Source organism: Alligator sinensis, unplaced genomic scaffold, assembly GCF_000455745.1.
Source record: "Alligator sinensis unplaced genomic scaffold, ASM45574v1 scaffold566_1, whole genome shotgun sequence".
Taxonomy (NCBI): Eukaryota; Metazoa; Chordata; order Crocodylia; family Alligatoridae; genus Alligator; species Alligator sinensis.
The window spans coordinates 2,093,055-2,112,072 of record NW_005842017.1 but is presented as its reverse complement, the minus strand read 5'-3'; the positions used below and the strand labels follow the sequence as shown (position 1 = coordinate 2,112,072).

At 44.8% G+C, this 19,018-nt stretch overlaps 1 protein-coding gene across 4 annotated transcripts in view; it reads left to right on the top strand.

Annotated features, from left to right (window-relative positions):
• COL18A1 (collagen type XVIII alpha 1 chain) overlaps window positions 1-19,018 on the top strand; it is a 176,443-nt gene that overhangs the window by 96,625 nt on the left and 60,800 nt on the right. For all 4 annotated transcript variants that reach the window (XM_025202232.1, XM_006022079.3, XM_025202230.1 and 1 more), the window contains exon 2: window positions 10,351-10,895. In XM_025202232.1, coding sequence (XP_025058017.1) covers window positions 10,351-10,895 — 545 coding nt within the window. The remainder of the gene's footprint in view (window positions 1-10,350; window positions 10,896-19,018) is intronic.

The window sequence follows — 19,018 nt, the reverse complement described above, 5'->3', positions numbered from 1 at the left end:
TCAGCCAGGGAAGCCTCCTGGCCCCTTTCCCTCTTTTACCCCACATGGGGATCGTCTCACTTTGTGCCCGAAGGATCGTTTCTTAAAGGCACAGCCACCCTTCTTCGCTCCCATCATTTCAAAACTACTACTCTGCAGTGCGTCCTTGACTAATTGCCTGAGTTCATTGAAATCAGCTTTCCTAAAGTCTAGCACTTTCACCCTACTAGTTACCTTACCCACTCGACGTCTTATGGTGAATTCTGTTATTAGGTGATCACTGTCCCCCAGATGGCTACTGATCTGGAGGTCCCCTACCATGTCATCCCCCGTTGCCAATACCAGATCCAGTATGGCATTCCCCCTAGTGGGACCGTGTACCTCCTGTGTCAGGTGGAGGTCCTGTACACATGTTAGAAACCTGTGTGAGCGGTGGGACTTTGCTGTCTGTGACTCCCAGCAGATGTCCGGGTAGTTTAGGTCCCCCATGACTACAGGATGGTGAAGCACTAGAACAGGTTACCTCCAGAGGTTTTGGAATCTCCTTCCTTGGCGGTTTTCAAGAACAGGTTATACAACTGCCCATCAGGGGCAATCTTAGGCATCCTTGATCCTGCCACAGTGCAGGGGGTTGGACAAGATGAATCCTTAAAATCCCTTTCCAGCCCTTCCTTTCTATGATTCTGTGACACAAAGCTGTCTCCAAGATTGATGTTTCTGCAATTGTTCAGAGGGATTTTTCTGGAGTGGCCGGGATGGAGATCAACACTTTGGATAGAAGATAAGTGTCAGCTCTACCAGATTTCTCTCCTCTTCCCCTTCCTTCCCTCCCACAAATATGGCTACTTGTTCCAAACTTCACTGGGCTGTCTCTTTATGCCTTTGAAGTTTACAAAGATAGCACCTGAAACTACGTGCAAATCTTACAATGGTTCTTGTAATAGTGAGCATTCTTCTGGTTTGAACTTGCTGAGATTGCCTGTGTGTACTGTGTATGCATGGGGCTACCCTGACCTGTCTGAGCAGTGATAAAAACTGTGGTAGAGCTGCTGCGTAAATTCCTTCTGCAGGTTCCTGAATGGTTTCCTTCCCTTTTTTCTGTGGGTTCACATTTATCCTTTTTACCTCAAAGTCCCATGGCTAAGTGCTGTATTTTCCCAAATTCTCCCAACCCAACAGTTCATAACACATGCTACTCAGTAAGGATCCGTGGGCCCTGCCCATTAAACTCTTTATCATTTTCTTCCAAAAATGGCCTGATTCACTCAGTGCTCGACCATTGTGCCTTCACAGTTAGTGCAAAGTCACCCTGTGCATCTTTCATCTGCCATTTTTAATTTCAGATTTCTTCTTTAGCTTCACAGTGTTTTGATTATTTTTTCAGGATGTGGAGTAATCTAAAAAGAAAAAAACAGTTTCAAAACAGAGGAGAAAGCAGCTGTGATAGTGGGATAATGTGATTTGGTGACTCTTGGGTAAATGTGGAGTTAATTGGCATCACTGCAAAGTTCACTTGCACCAAGTTGGCATCAGCCCTAACAGTTGACATATTATAGCAAAAATCTAGCACCCGTTGTGTGGGCGAGGAAGAGGAGGTGTACAGTGTTGCCAGAACAATTGGAATTTACTTACAGCTGACTGATTTACGCATAACCACATGTACAGCTGCAGTTGGTAGGAGAGACCCTTTTGGCTAGAACATCCTAACATGCCCTGAGAAAAACAAGAGTGTTAGTCTCTGGCAGTTGTTTTCATCTGGATATTTTAATAAATACTTTCAGGCATGGAGCATCAGTCTGGGAGCCTTTCCCATGCAGCGCAGGAACAGAATTTATAAGGTTGGAAGATATTGATGTGAAAAGGGAGGATGTTGTCTATTCCCATAGAGATTGTCATGGGAGCTTTTCTCTCAGTGCTACCATAGGCAGCATTGCTGTGCAGCTATGATCTCGCTAGCAGGGCTCCCCTTTATATGGATGAGGGTTGCACATTTGTTACTTCCCGAAAGGGGATGGAGGGGGTAGACATAGGCCCATATGTAACAAACTCTTTGGAGTCTCTGCCACAGAATGCCCCTCCAGCACCCTCACTGTGAAAGTGCTCCATGGCATACCCACGGGGCTTGAAGGGCACAAGCATAAGTGATGACCCAGGTACCATTTGTGCTTCTGTATTATGAGCAGAGCTTTAGGTACACACATGCAGTGGCAGCCAGGGTTTAGCTCAAATATTGCAGACAATCTCTGGGACCCCTTCCTCTGTCCCTTCCTTTGAGCTCTTGGCTTCCTTCTGCAAACTCCCATTTTTCCATTTTCCAAACTGATTTGTTCTGGCTTCAACTTCCCCAGCTGTTGGAGTCTTTTTTTATGACTTTAGTCTCCTAAACTAAAGAGCTCTTGAAATATCAGATGTACTTAGCGACCATGACTGAATCCTGTCTTAACCTTCTCTTCAATAAGCTCAACGGTTCAAGCCCCTTAAGCCTCTGTCTGTAAAGTGGGTTTATCAGACCATAAATTATTATTCTAGATTAGTGGTTCTCAACCATTTTAGACTCAAGGCACCCCTCATTAGATTCAAGGCACCCCTGAGAAATTTCCAGCTTTGCACTATGAAAAAAATAATAGAGCAATTAAAGTTAAAGTTGCAAAGATTTTGCTACGCTTTTACTGCTTCAGGAGCATGGAGACATGACAGTCATGAGTAGCAGTTAGATTTGATACCAGTGCAGTAGTTATAGTTGACTATATCCCTAGCCACAGAGTTATTGTCACACACGTAGCTCATGATCAGTTGGTTTCCACCTTAAGTCTGCATTTTACCTACTTAGTGTCACTGCTTTCCAAAACACCAACCCAAATCCTGACCTGAGCCACATGATCTGGGCTTTCCCTGTTTTAGAAGGCCTGTGTTAAGAGTGAGCCCAAGTTACCAGGCTATACTGCTTTCTCTATATTTCTGCTCTGCCTTTGTCATTATTTACCAGCCTTACCCTCTGTGAGACCTGCACACTCCACATGTGTCATCTGAACACTCTACCAAGCAGTGAGTGTATAGTTTCCTGTAGTCTTTTATCCCAAATGTACAAGGTATACTTCCAGCCCTTGTCCTCTTGCACATGTCAGTGCTTGTCTCTAAAATGACCCCATGCTGGTAGGGAGAAGGTGGTGTCATGACTCCACCTTTGGTCCCTGTCCCTAGAGGTCAGTGTAAATGCTTGGCTTCAGGAGGGTATAGCATACACTGGTCTCTAAGTGCACCCTTGCCCTGTGTGTCCGTGAGCGCAGAGGTGGAAACATACATGTACTGATGTCATTTTTGTGCTAACATAAAAGGTATTTTTGTAAAGCAGAAGCTTTTGTAGGCAACAGCCTGCTTGATCAGATGCTAATGAAGTAGGCTGTTGCCTACAAAAGGTCATGCCTTTCTGAACGAGTTAACCATTAAAGTGCCAGCTTGCCCCGTCTTCTACTTAAATCAGATTGGAAGCCAATTTTGTATATGTTGTATAGGCTGGATAGAAGAAACCCATGTTGGTCTGTTTTGCAGCTTTCATCTTTACCAGACAGCTAAATCCATTTGTAGCTTGCTGAGAGATGGTCATATCTGCCTGCTTCCTCAGCACTAGCAAGATTCCCAGCCTGGGAAATCCGTTTTTTTCCCCTGCTAACTTTTTTGCTGACTGGCCAAAATCTATCTGAATTGTGGCTGTCCCCTTATAGCTGCTCCTGTGAGAAAGGAAGGGGAAGGAAGTTAAGTTCAAATTCACAGAAAAAGCTTTCCAGTCTGAAACCTCAGCAAACTCACAAGAGGGCTGCTGCAGGGATTTCCAACTTTCTTAAGAAAGGAATTTTCTTTTCCATCCAAGGAAAAGTAACTGAAACCCAGATGAACTATGCGATAGTGTAAAACAGTCCCCAAAGGACATCTGCTGCCAGAAGGCAACAGATGCTGGTGCGATTGGGTTGTTCATGCGAACATTTTGTATAGGGTTAGGGAGGGTTATGCCTGAATCTTCTCACTGGCATGTCACCGTGTACTTCAGCTGAGAATTTAACAAGCAAGAATCTGGCTTAGTGCTCTTCTGTCCTCTTCCCAAGAGAGGAAGGTATATGTAGCACCAGCTGTGCTAGATCTCCATACTGTAAGAGTGTGTGGAGAAGATCAGTGTTTTTCAGTGCCTTCCTGACCAGTGCTGGTGGGTGAGGAGTAAATTTCTTTGTTTCAGGTGTTATAATTTTTCTTACTTTCAGGTTCATTACCATTTTATCACTCTTCAGAAGGGTTATGCTGGGGCAGTAGTTCAGACTCGGGTCATTTTATTTTACAGCAAAATTACTCAGTGCATCTTTTCTGAAAGCCGTCTTTGTTTCTTTGCTGTTACTTACACTGGATATTGCCTCCAATTAGGATGCATGTTCTATACAAGTGGTGGCTTTGATTTTGGAGCAGTATTGCAACAAAGATGCATATCTGTGTTAGCTGGACTCAGTTGTATCTCGAACAGGTGCCACCCAGCAGCAGCAGGAAGCAGTTGGGAAGCTGCAGCTACCAGAGGGCATGGTTGCATATGTGGTGAGCCATGTGCTATGCTGTTTGTTGACTGACAAATGAGTTCCTGGCAGCCTGGCCACCGTGGTAGTAGTAAAAGTCCATCTGGAGCTAATGCTCTATCAGTCACCAGGGCAGAGTGTGGGAGAGCACATGCTGGGCCCCTGTGTGGGTGACCCACTCCAATATGCCAGTTTATATGCTGGGCATAGAGCAGGTGCTGCACGCCTTAGGTAAAAGAAGGCTACCACCACCTTCTGGAGAAGTAATAGAGCATGCGCTCCCCAGTGAAACCTGGATCAACCCATAGGCAACCTGTGCTGTCCTCATTGTCACAGTAGAGAGGCTCGGATGGGGCTATACAGAGATGGAATCTAAACAACTGGGAAACCAGGGGGCCTAAGGTGCTGGAAATTGGGCCTTGTAGAGGATGACAAGGTAAGAATCCTAGAAGAAAGTCCTTTGCATGTAGCTAAGTAGTGCTGGGACTTAGTCCATTGAGCCCCCCATACTCAGAAGTGGGAGGGAACAACTACACTGTGTCCACAGTGGTGAGGGGCTCCAGCATTGATGCTAAGGTCATGAGCAAGTCCTGCTGGGGTTATTTGCTCCCCTTGTACAAATGCTTTGTCCGTCTGAACTTTGGCCCCATCTGTATCACTTCAGAGTCGCCACTAGGGGAACTGGTGATTACCAGAGGCATTTGCCCTTTTCTTCATACTGGGTGGGTGCCCTGGGGTGCTGTCTTCACATAATTGAGCTTATTAGGTAGCCTTTTGTGCCATTTTAAACATGGTACTCCCCTGACACTGGGATTGAGCTGTCCCATAAACCCTTGAAACAACTGGTATTTGCTTGCTTTCCCTTGGGAAAAATCTTACGGGAAGGGAGGCATTTATTAACTGTCTTATGGCCCTTCTCTGTTCTCACACACAAAAATTCCCTTTTCTCCTTATAGAAAAATCTCCAATAATGATTAAAACCATGGGCTGCTGAGAAAATTCAGTGCTGCTTGGGTTATTCAGTAACTAAACTGAATGGATTGGGGAGAGGGAGGGGCTGGGGTGTTAACAAACCTGCTGAAAAAATACTGTTTCAGAGGAGACCAAAACTATTGACAAATTGAGGCTGTATATTGGCTGAATAGTTTTGGCTGAAAAAAATGTAGAAATATTTCAATTTTTAATATCAGCATGGTGTTTTTGTATTAAAAATTGGTCAATTAAAAAGAGTGGGGGAGGGTAAGACCAGGGTTCCATAACCAAATAATTAAATGAGAGGTTTTATTAAACAAAGCATTTTGTTTGAACAGAAATATTTTTTTTCATCTATATCTTTTTTGGTTTGGCCACCAAAGTAAAAAAAAACAAAAACAACACCCCATAGTTGCCTAGTTCTATTGGTGATTTACAGGTATCATCTTGCTTAGGCATTGCAATTTGCATGACTCAAAATTGGATACCATGAAGCAGAACAATTAGTAAAGCTCTTTAATGTTGCTACTGCAGCCCTGGCACTTGACCTTTGCAGGGAAATTTGATAGAATTGTCACTTGTATGGATTCTTTCCTAAACATGGCGCTGTCCTGTTCTGCATTTCCCCTAGCCATTCCATTGGGTATAGTTTCATTTTGTATTTTGTGGAGATTGAAAAATGCAAACAGAGGAAAAATGAGGAAATAAAAGAGCTGTGCAGATATTAAAACTCTAATTGCAGCAAAGTTGGAGAAGCCTAAGTGCAGAATGAACTGTTGTTACCTGTGGGTCAACTCGTTTCATCAGGTATAGAAGTGCAACTCCATTCATTGTACTGCCTAGGACTTTGGGCAAAAAACTGGCCATGTGCTTTTCCCATTATTTTTTTTGAACATGCACAATGTGGATTTAAAATACTGTCAAAGCATTCCCCATCCTAGTGACTCCTAGCACTCTAAGAAAACCCTATAGCCACAAGCAGTGACTTCTGTAGATGTCCAAACACAGCACCCCATGGCTTGTCAGGTTCTTACCTCTATCACAGCCTCTGGCAGTTGTTTATTAGGACTGTGCGAAGCTTTAGTCCCTGATTCGATTTGGCTCGATTCAGTGGCCGAATCTCTGAATCTGAATCTAATCAGTGGACCATTTAATCTCTCCGAATCGATTTGGAGAGATTCAGTGATTCAGATGTAGATACAGCTTTAAATGTTTTTTATACATACCTCTAGGTAGCAGGGGCTCTGAATGCTGTGATACTGGGGCAGATGCAGTGTCCCACAGGAGCACAGGGGGCTCCCCAGCGCGTTTGGCAGCAGACCCGGAAGTGGACCAGAAGCACTTAGGGTCCGCTTCTTGGTCCACCAGGGAGCACGCGGGCGGGGCCATGCCTCTTTCCCCCCCCCCCCCCCCCCCCCACCCCCGCCCCCGGCCCCCTCAGGGGCTCTGAATGCTGTGATACTGGGGCAGATGCAGTGTCCCACAGGAGCACAGGGGGCTCCCCAGCGCGTTTGGCAGCAGACCCGGAAGTGGACCAGAAGCACTTAGGGTCCGCTTCTTGGTCCACCAGGGAGCACGCGGGCGGGGCCATGCCTCTTTCCCCCCCCCCTCCCCCCCCGATCTCGGTGCCTGGTACCTCTTGGGTCTGGGGGGGCACCCAAGGTCCCCCTGTGGCTGATCACCGGGTTGGGAGGATGCAGGGGGGGGCCCCCGCATGCTCCCCGGCAGACCCAGAAGTGGACTGGAAATACTTCCAGTCTGCTTCTGGGTTCACTGCTGAACATGCTGGAGAGCCCCCCCGTGCTCCTGTGGGCCACTCCATTCACCCCAGCACTGCAGTGTTCATGAGCCATACTGCTACCTCAAGGTATGTAGAAAAAAACTTTTAAAGTTGTGCCTGTGTCTGAATTGCTGATTTGCCAGATCAGCATTGAATCTTCAGATTCTTTATGAGCCAGGTTTTCAGATATAGCCTGTAGAGTTTTTAATAAGCTGTTAGGCTGCTTAATAGGAAGGTAAATTAATTTAAATTAGGAATAAGTTAGGCTTAGAAGCAAGGCTAAGAGCAGTAGAAGCAAAGGAAGTGGTAACAGATGAGAAAACATTATAGAATGTAGCATGGGCGCCTGGTGCTGCCTTAGTCCGGGGGGGCATGTGCCCTGACAGCGACCAGTCAGCAACTGGGGGGATTCCCCATGGCCAGCCGCACTGACCAGGGGGGTGGGGTGTCCCCCTGCAGCAAAACCTACCAACAGTTGAGTGGCTGCACTGCTCCCGAAAGCAGCTGTGGTGTTCCTGGCGCTCGCGCTCCCCGGCCAGTGCTTGCAGTGGGGGCACCGGTGCTCCCGCCTGCCCCCCTGCCTGTCACTTGAGCAGGGAGTACGGCTTGACAGGGGGTGCACCGGCGCTCTGTGTCGCCACTGGAATGTAGGTGACAGATTGGCTAAACTACGTAGCTCAGCTCTGGGCCACATAGGCTAAGTACAGGCAGTCAAAAAACCTGAGGCTGAATTGATTCAATCTTGACAGGTTAATCTAAACTGTGTAGATTGAACTGATAAACAAGTGAACAGACATTCACTTTTGATTCCTCCACTTGGGGCTTGTTGGGGAGGTGCAAAGCATCCTGGGATGCTGGAGGACTGTGCGCTAACTTGAATATGGAGGGGAATTGGGATAGAAATTCAATAAACTGATTTAACCTAAATCAGTTAAGACTGATACTATGTCCATCTAGGTTTATCTTAAAATGGTTTGGGGCATTTTGAAAGTGGTTTATGTGGACTGAGTTTCTGTTGTGTTACAGATTTGAGCTGGTTTCTGATCACTTATACCAGTTTGTGTAATTTCTGCCCCTAGCTGTAGAGCTTGTTCAGTGGTTTTGTACCAGTTGGATCTAGTTTGAACTCAGGGTGATAAATTTCATGCATCTTTGACCATATATGAATTAATGGCCCTTTATGGCTACTGACTGGATTATTAAAGCTGGGCACAACACAGAGACTGTATTCTTCAGCATTAAATTCCTGTTCGTAATGAAATTTACCATCTGAAGATGAAACAAGGTCATTGCTCGTTTAGAACTTATTTTTTGAACTGTAGGTAAGATCATTTCGCTTATGTGCCAGGCACCTTTTAGTGATTTTTTTAAAAGACTTTAGAACTTAGTAGATTTAAGATAAATCTCTGTCTGTCTCAGGCGTTATAATGTTTATTTACTTTCAGGTTCATGACTGTTTTATCATTTGTAACCATAATAACTAGAATTCTGTTATTAGGCACTTGTGTGGCTTAGCTATTTACTGTACGCTAGGTTTTCTTATAAGCATTCCTTTGTGGTACTTGGTTTTGCTGTCATAGGCTGCTTGAATTTCTGTTGGTCCCCATACTTCCTCTGGGGATTAGCACTGGCCAGTCATTGTCCTCGTCACTTGATCTCATGTAAGGTCAAATTACCACTTGGGACACAGTCTAGTGGGTGACTCTAGTGCAACGTATGTTACATTCACTTCTCCTTATCTTAACTATATCGCTTTTATCAGTATAGGGCAGAAAATAAGGGGAAGATCACAAATAAAATTTAATATTAAAAATCCATCACAACTGTGCTTCCAGATACATGTACAAGCTCTTTCCTGCCTACTTTTCTCCATATTGTCATGTGCTTCCTTTTGCTCTGGGACCAAAGAGTGTGCCCATCTATTAGTCCTTGACTGAGTAAAGCACTCAGTCAGTCAGTCACCAATTTAAATGCCTGCTTTAAACTAACATAAATTAATGCATGTAGTGAAAGGGGGCCTCCCTAGCCCTTGTGAGAGGGCTCCTTTTTCTAGAATTCAAGCCCATTAATGCCCCAGAGAAGCCCCAAGAGCATCTTCCTGGTTTGGGTTTTGATAATGCTTTCTTTCCTTATGTTGCTGGCTTTTTGTTTCATGTTCAGATTTTATAATTTCCAGAACAGCCAAGTGCAGTAAAGTATTTTCCATGTAGGACGTAAAGGAATGCAATCAGAAAGAGTGGTTCGTAGAGATCTTGTTTGCCTCATTATCTTCATCATCTGTTTGAGAGAGTGCTTCATTTTGCCAGTAGAAACAGGTCCTTATTCTACTTAGTTATTGTCTAAAATAACACATGCAGTACAGGGCCTTACGACTTATGCAGCAAAACCAGTTCATACTGGATTTATTCATCTGCTTGTACCAAGGCACTCAAAAAGCCTTGTGCAGTTATGGCAGGCTTAAAATCTTACGCACAAAAAGTAACAGATTGTTTGGAAAAGTCCAGACAAAGCAGTTGTATAACAAACAAAGATTCTGTTAGTTCAGGACAAAAATAAAAGAAGAGAAATGAAAATCAGCATATTAACACAATTTCCACATTACAGCTTTGGAAGAACAATTGCATTCTTAATATAGCCACCTACAGGGAGATTTACTTTGCCCAGTGTTTCAGCAGGTATCAAGGAAGACACTTTGCTTCACAGGAATTATCCTCCCTAAAAGAGAAAGCATTCAGATTTCAAATTTGGGAATAACCTGATTCCAGTGAAAGGAAGTTAAGGAAATATGACTTCTTTATTTGACATGTTGGGACATCAGGTTTCACATCCCATGTCAGCCATACTCAACACCTGCCTGCCCCCTTTGTGATAAAGGAGACCCAATCCTGCAGGGGCATGCCCATAGGCAAAGTTGGTTTGTGGCGATTGGCATTTGTCTGTTGTCATTGCACGATCAGGGCTGAAGCACACGCTTCTACTGGAGACTCCAATTGTCTCTTTCTGCTCTAGTCAGCTGTTGAGCTACGTTTGGTTTCCTTATCAGTCTCCAATTTTCTTCTCTTGCAGAAAATTTCAGCACAGAAGTTGGACTCTTACAGCTGATTGGAGATCCTCCACCAGAGCAGATAACCAAAATTTATGGCCCTGACAACAATCCCGGCTATGTCTTTGGCCCTGATGCCAACACTGGTCAAGTGGCCCGATACCACTTGCCAAGCCCTTTTTATCGGGACTTTTCACTCCTGTTCCATATTCAGCCCACAACTAACAAGGCCGGTGTGCTCTTTGCCATCACAGACTCCTCACAGGCTGTTATTTACATTGGCGTTAAGCTCTCTGATGCAAAGGAAGGAAAGCAGCACATCATCTTCTACTACACAGAACCAGGGTCTCAGAGCTCATATGCAGCTGCCACTTTCACTGTGTCATCCCTCCTGAACCAGTGGACTCGCTTTGCTGTTAGCGTGGAGGATGAGGAGGTGGTGCTGTTCCTTGACTGCGAGGAATATGACCGGATTCGTTTCGAACGCTCCCCTGACGAGATGGAACTGGAGGATGGCTCTGGGCTCTTTGTGGGGCAGGCTGGAGGTGCTGATCCAGACAAATACCAGGTCAGTTCTCCAAAACCCCAGATAATGGCTTTCAATAAAATCACCCCCATAAAACTAAGAGGTGGAACCAGCATGTGTTGTTGGTGTATTACCATGTATGCAGCATCAACCAAACTCTTCAGCCATGTTTTGAATTACAGGAGTGTAGAGCAACAAATATGTGTGTGTGTGGGTGGGGGCCCCTGGAGTGGGGTGGGTAGTTGAATATTTTAAACCCTACATCCTTTAATAGGACTAGAGTAAAAAAGGTTGATGACGAGCCCCCTAAACTTGGCACGGAAATAGTCCCATTGACAGTGCTTTTCCCAGACATAGGCCGTGTCCAGATGAACACGGGCATGTGGTACCACATTCCCTCTGCTGATTCTGGGGTCAAAAAAACCCATGCCAAAAAATAAGGGCAGCACATGTGGCTGCAGTGCATGCTGCCCAAAACCAGAGCCTGGCCAGCTGGAGCCATGCTCCCAGCTTCAGGAGCAACATGGCTGCAGATCCCTGAGGTCCCCAGGACTCCAGGTAAAGCTGCTGGGGCCAGCACAGTTGCTGGCTGCAGCCTCCCCTACCCACTTGGGGTAACCTGCTGTGCACCAGAGGATGCCTGGCAAGGGTGTTCCCCAGGGACAAGTTGCTTGTGCCTCTGCTACTTGTCCTGAGAAAAACAAACATCCACACTCATGTGGATGTGGCCATAGAGGGCAAAATCAATTTTGATCTAAGAGCCATTTCTTAATGATTGTTCGCAGTCAAACATATCTGTGCATTTCTTTAGAAATTCTTTTACAATGGGAAAGTATGCTTCTCAAATCTGTGGATGGAAAAGTTAGTAAGGATTGTGGAATGCAGACAAGAGTGGGGAGGCAATGGTGTTACATTTTATCTGTCTATCACCTTTCTAGAATCCTTTCCAAGTCCCTGTGGGATAAGTGTACATTTATCATGAAGAGCAGTTTGAACGTGCACCCTTCTAAAAATACCTATCTTCTGCCTGCTCAATTGGCTGGTAAAACACTCTTACCTGGGAATGTGTTTTCCTTACACCAGAGCATATCGTTATTGTTAGATATTTGACTCTGTTTGCCAAGGTACTTAGAAATACTTAGAAGAGCAAGGAGAGAGGGTGACCAAGAGATCCACATTTTTAAAACTGATTGCATTTTAATAAGGATATTCAGTGTTGTAAATTAAACTCTTTAAAACATAGAATGTGATGCTTATGAATAAAGATATATATTTGATTTTTCTTGTAATCATGCAGTGAGTGCAGTTATAATTTTATGATGTCTCCCACCCAAAACAAAAATCTATGGGAACAACCATGATTGCTGCTGCTTTCTTAAATTCCCTGGCATCACTAAGTTCATTTCTTCGTTTTTAAACCAGTAATTCTCCACAGAGAACCCTTTAAGGGTGTTGTGCAATGTTAGTTCTCAAAACCCCTACATAGTATGATTGACAATAAATCTAGAGATTCTAAAACGAACTGTTCCAAACAGGAGATTTTACCACATCTTTAACTCTCCTATGAAATATGAACTTTCATTTCTACCTAGGAGAATGTTTACAATCTTTTCTCCTATGCCTGAAGAAGGGTGCTTGTGCCCAAAAGCTTGCAGTTAAAGATTTTTTTTTTTCAAAAATCTAGTTGGTCTAATAAAAGATATCACCTCTACCATGAGTTCTGAGATTTTAAATAGGAATTCATAGTGCCAGAAACATTTTGACCTGTTGTAGTATGTGCTGAAGTCTTTGAGCTCCTTGCAACAGAAGAATTGCTCTGTTTTGTTTCTGTAGTCCAAAAATGAGTGAAAGCAAAGAGCTGACATTTTATGAAGGGTCCCTTGAGTGTAACAAAGCTTGCCCAGAGATGAAAAAGGCTGAAAACTACTGGTTTAAACATTGTTTGGGCTGTCATTCAGACTTAACTAGATTTTGGGGAAAAGGGAAGGAAAGCTGCCTAGGGAAACAAGTGTTAACAGTTCATCAGATGAACAACAGCTTGTTTTCAGATTCCTTCAGACCCTGCATTGGCCCCTGGTGGGTCCGGACGTTAATGTTTCACATTCTGAAATGAGCCTTGGACCCAGTATTCAATAGTGCCGTGCCACTTGGCTGAATAAATATGTCTTATACAATTAGGCTTGTTTCCTTTGTTAGATGTAAGAACCTGTTCTGTTTGGAAAACAAAGGAAATAAAGTCAGAAAAACCAGCAGAAAAGAAAATAGAGTGATTTAGACCTTTCTTCTAAATGACAAATTTCCCTTCCCTAAAACAACCATCAGCACTGTTGCAGAGGAGCTTGTACATTGCTGGTGATCCCAGAGTTTCAGAAAGGTGCTAATGCAAATACAAAGTGCTTCTCCCCAGCATCTGTCATTAGAGTCACTGATTTCAATTTCCCAGCTACTCGCCTTAGTGATTATTGGCAGCGCTCATGGGAGTTTTGGGGTGACTGCCATTTATGTACAAACTTGCCATTTGGCTGTCTCACTGTAAATGGAGGTGGAATAGATGGATGTTGATCCTCACAGTGTCTAATTTAGGACTTGTATCAAGAAAGAAGCAGCTAAAAAATATAAATAATGCCAGTCAGCAGGGTTGCACGGAAGATAAAAGCCAAGTTTGTCTGACAACTTCTATAGGAGGCAATACACCTGATTGGTAGAGGTGGCTGTGTTGATACAGCATACCTGGATTTCTCTAAGGCATTTGACCTTTCCATTAAAAAACTTGTACAGTAACGGACTAACCAAGAACAGATCAGATTAAAAATAGTCTTTCAAGCTAATAATGTCATTTTTTTTTAAGGGTGAGAGATCAGTGAGTTTGGCTGTTTTTAATGGGTTCCCCCTGGGATCAGCTCTTAGTTCAGAGCTACACGGTAAGTTAACCAGTGGTCTGGACAGTCTTTTCTGGTGAAGTTTGCACATAAAAGAAAGACTGTTGAGGCAATAATCTGCGTGAAGGCAATAATCTGTGCAGAGTACATGTTACTGTTAATGAGTGATCTGAGATTGCCTGGTTAAATAGTCACAATCCAGCAGCTATCTCGGTGTGACGTGTCTGTACCATACTGGGGCAAAAAAAGGCTAATGCAATTCTTAATTTTATAAAGAGGAAATAGCAGGTAGAAGGGGAGAAAGTGATCTTACCTCTGGTGAGACCATTTTTGAAATTGTGTTCAGTTCTGGTGGAGCTCAATTTTAGAAGTGGGAAGAATGGGACTCCCTACAGGGTCTTCAGCATGCCCATAACAGTAACCCCCAGAGAAGGGGTTACAGAACCAAAATGCTTTTTCCCCTAAGCTCCAAATGCTGAACTCTGTACTGAGACTCTTACTGGAGAGCCCAGCACCTGTAGAACGGTCATGGCCAACGTCTCTGTGCCTCTCCGTGCAGCCTAGAGCACAGAGTGCATGCAGCAGAGCCAATGCCAGAAGAAAGCACCATGATAATTTGGTCTCCACTACAGTATAGGTGGTTAACTCTTTGAATTTTGAAAACCCCAGTTGCAAACTATGCTCAAGTGATGGGCAGGGCAAGGTAGGGACTTCCACATTCATTGCTGCTTACTGACTAGCAAAAAACTAGATTCCTTCTAACTGCTGTGAACAGGCGAATGTCTGTTCCTCTTTGCTTCTGACGCTTGTGATTTTGCAGAGGAGCCAGGATTGTATTTTTGGCATTAAGGTTGCCAGGAATACCTCCAGTGTAAGATGGAAGAGTCTGCAGCTTAGATCTCTATGTAACAGTGTGCTGGGTTGCATTTGTATGTTATAACAGACACTCTGCTGATTGGGCCAGAGGCACACACACCTTTTGGGTGGAAAGCGGCCAGTGACATGAGGCAGTGTTATGGGTATCACCAAAACTTAGGTTAGAATTCCTGAGATTCTGAAGTGTGAGTTTATTTTGATTCAGTCTTAAAAACCCTGCATTTTCACCAATAACATCATGTTAGCAGAGATTCATAGTTTGTTGTAAGGCCAGAAGGGACCTTGGAAGATTATTGGGTCCAGCCCCCTGCACCAAGCAGGAAAGATAACTGGGGGTCAGGTGACCCCAGCAAGGTGACTGTTTAGTCTCCTCTTGAGAGATCACCATTGAAAAAACTGCCGATTAGATGAAGCTATGAGAGAGACCACCCTGGTTAAGCTTCTAGTCTAAGGCTAATACCCAAAAGGTTGTTTGACGTATGATTCAGCTCTGCCTTCCTCAGAAGCCCATTCCCTTTAAGCTACCACTTTTGGGGGAAACCCCAAGTGGGAACTTCAGAGGGGTTTAAGTGTTCAGTGATAAATTGATTATTTGAAGGTGAAACTGCAACACATGACAATAAAATTAATCCATGGGCAGATTTGACCAGTCAGGAGGTTTTAGTTGCCTCTGGGAAGCAGTTGAAAAATCTTTGCAAAGAAGTGCATCTTAAAACCACTAACCCATTGAAGCCACCTTAAAGCCACTGTGAATAAGTGTATTATTAAGTATACCTTAGCACCTTATAATCAGTGTTCCTGGACTGTGAGTGATAACAGTACTACTGTTTCTGTTCTCTTACTGGTTTCCTATCTGAGGCTGCCTTGCCATAGGCTACATTGACTCCAGGGGAGGGGCCAGGCAGGTTGTGTCGGCCAGAGTTCCTACCAATAATTCTCTGGGGGGTGGAGGGCGTGATTGTCCTAGTGGGCATCTTCCATTGGGTCTGCCAGCAGCCTCATGACCATGCAGAGCAGGGGCATTCATAACCCAAGCACCTTTCCCCTGTGTTTTGCCAAAGAGTTGAGCTTCCATGTTTTCTACACTTGACCTTTCCGCCCCCATAACCGTCTAGTTCCATGCAGTGCAGGCAGGAAGCAGGGTACGGGAGGGCTGCCAGGATTCACTTGACTTTATGCCTTAGTCCCTGCAGTTTTCAAGGGAGGAATGAGTGAGGAGATGGCAATGCTTCTGAGAATAGCCACCTGTCTAGTCCCAGCACAGGGAGCCCTGACCATGCAGCGTTGCACTGGGGCTGTGTCATGGGAGCAGAGAAGCATGTCCTGCTGTTACTGCCCTTTGTACTTCTCTACACGAATCATGCCTACTTTGGAGTCTTTCGTAGTGCAAATACAGGGGACAGCTAGCCAAAATTGAAGAGCCCAGCTAGTCCTGAAGGGAGGAAGGCTGTGCTGCTGTCAATGCTGCCTGTGCAGTAAGGAGGATGCACTTGTCCTCTGCCTCAAGGTAGCATGCCTGAGTTGCCTTATCCTGTAGTGGTCAGATGATGCACTTTCCATACTGCAGCTAGAAGTTGATGATAACCAGAGAAACTAGAAAGAAAACAGCAAAACTATCTGATGGATTGGATTGCTTTCCAGCCCCTTTTGCGAGATCTTTCTTTGGTTCACTGCCACTGCATCAGTGATGAGAGGAACAGCAGTGGTAGCCAGGAAACCAGTATTCACTGCTATTCCTCACTGTGTCATCTAGACCTGCTCTGAACTGTATACAATGCCAGGGAATAGAGCACCCCCAGCTGCTAGTGAAACAGTGGGGCATTTCTCTGAGAAGGAAGAGGGGTAGAGCCAGTTCATGGGCCACCACTCCCGGGGGAAGGGTTGGGTAACTGGGCTGTGAAGCTGGAGGATCAGAAGGTGCCAGCATTGTTCTTTCAAAATGGTGTTTACTTTAGTTTGATTTGAAGAGTGTGCACGTTGGGGCAGCTGATTTAACTTGCAGCATCCTCAGATCAGTCAAGTTGGAGCATGGCTCCCTGCTCAGCTTCAGGAATGCAGACCGTGGGTGTGAAAGCAGATTCCAGCTGCACAAGGTTTCTACATAGCAACACAAAAACAAATGTGGTTTGGATTTTGATACTAGATGATAATTGGATGCCCAAAAGTCAGCAGCATTCTGCAACTGAGCTGTCCTGAAGCACACAAAAGGGGGATCAGATCTTGCTGGCAAGGAGATGTTTAAGACTGTTTAAGCATGTTGTCCTCTTCCAGACCCTTATTTGGGTCTAGAGAATGCTGATAAATCATGGTATAGATCACATATCCATGAATTCAGCAGCATAAGGGACACATCCCTTTACAGGACACCTTGTGCTCAAGAACTGCATGAAGTACTGATGGGCAAGGAGGCAGAATTCATATCCCTTACCTTTCACAGATCACACATGATTTAATTCCAGGTTTCTCTCTGTTACTTGATTATCTGCTGGCTAGCATGTGTCAACTTCCCATGCTAAGGCAGGGTTGCTCAACTTCTGGCCTGCAGGCCAAATCCATCCCACAGAGCCATGACATGTGGCCCATGGGGATCCCCACAGGTCGGAAAAATTGGCAGGAGGAAATTGTGGAAGCTCTATGCGGTCAGAACCAGCCTCGCCCAAGCCATTGCCTGCACAGGAGGAGCAGGTCTGGGCTTCTTTCCCTCCTCCCACTTGCACGTACAGATCAGGGCCAACCCCCACACCCCCCATGTGTCTGGATCAGGATCAGGGCCAGGCTGCTTCCCGCCCCCCTACGCATCCGAATTGGGGCTGCTGCACCCCACTCCCCCCTGCTTCTCATGCATCTGGGTCAGGGGTGCTCTGTTCCCACCCCTGTCAGGTTGCACAACCCCCTGCAGCCGGATCCAGCCTGCGGAGTGACTTGGAACTCCCCATGCGGCCCGCGGGGCAAAAAGATTGGGCACCACTGTGCTAAGGCATATTATTCAGTGAGATAAATTAATCTTTTATTGCCATTTCTTTTCTTAATTAAATGTTGCCACAAACTGGTCCTCAGCTTGTATCTTTGGGTAGATACAGATACAAATGCACCAGCACTGTGCCCATGTTTTACCACTTAGTTAAAACACAGAGAGTGTTTTAACTAAGTGGAGACTGACACCCAGCAGTCTCCATAAGGGGTGGAATGATGTGATGAGTAAGTACCTTCATTAGTGCGGTCACTGATGCTAAACCTACAGTTTAAGGTTTATGCTGTGCTTGGATCAGAGGCTCCAGATTCAGTTGCAGGTGATAGCCTGCAAGCATGGTTGTTATAGGCTGCAAACAGATGTTGCGTTTGTCCATGGATAAACCATTTTATCTTGGGACAAAGTGCAGTCATTCAGACGTCCATGTCTGTTGTCCCTGGATAAATTCTGAAAAGATTCACAGGATAAGAAGTACTAACAGTTTATCCTGGGATATCACAATGGAGTGGTTATCCTGGGACTGCATCATTGAATTAATGGCAGAAAAACAGCAGTGCATTCAGCTGCTTGCTAAACCCTGATTAGAAGGGAGATGTATGTTCCTGACAATCCAGGGATATTTTTGGTCTGGGACAAAGACAAGCAAAGCTTGTCCAGGGACAAATGCAATGTCTGTTATTAGCCATAGAGATCGATCAAGAAGGCATGTTTCATTCCTACATAGAACTATTCTTTTTAATGTGTAATACTAAGGGGGAAAAGGGCCATGAAGAACTATAAGGTGGCAAACCAGGATGAAATAACTGCAGGTAAGCTCAAAGCAAGCAGCGAAGAGAACTTGAAAATTATGCCACGACTCTCACTTGAACATGGGAGACAGAATCCACCTCAGAAGAATGTAGAAACAGAATCATTGTAAGAAAAGGGATTTCAGTGACTGTAACAACTGGTATGAGCACACACACTTGTCAGACTCAGGGAAACCTTTCAGTGCAAATATTCTGAATGGAATCTACCTGTCAGTGGCTTTGCAGATCTCTAGAACAACATCCTGATTTCTTGTCCTGTCTGTTCTTGTACTGATCATGTCTTCATACTGTGTCTGCACAAAGCAGAGAATGGCAACTCCCATTCAATTAAATGTAATTGTTTTTCAGAAAACCTTTGGCAGCATTAGACTAGAGGGTCACAGAGATAGATATGAGGAATCTTTGGATTCCCCTGTAAAATTGTCCAGATTGTCCAAAGTCTTTATCAAGAAACTAAACTCCTCTGATCCCACGTAGGAACTAATGGACTGGTTTGATGTTGCCCATGGCATTAAACATGGATGCGTCCTCTCTTTTTTGTTGTTTGGTGTCACCGCTGACTTTAAGCCACAGACCCATGGCATGGAAACTGAAATTCTAGGGGTAGATGGAGTGCTTGAAGAGCTGGAC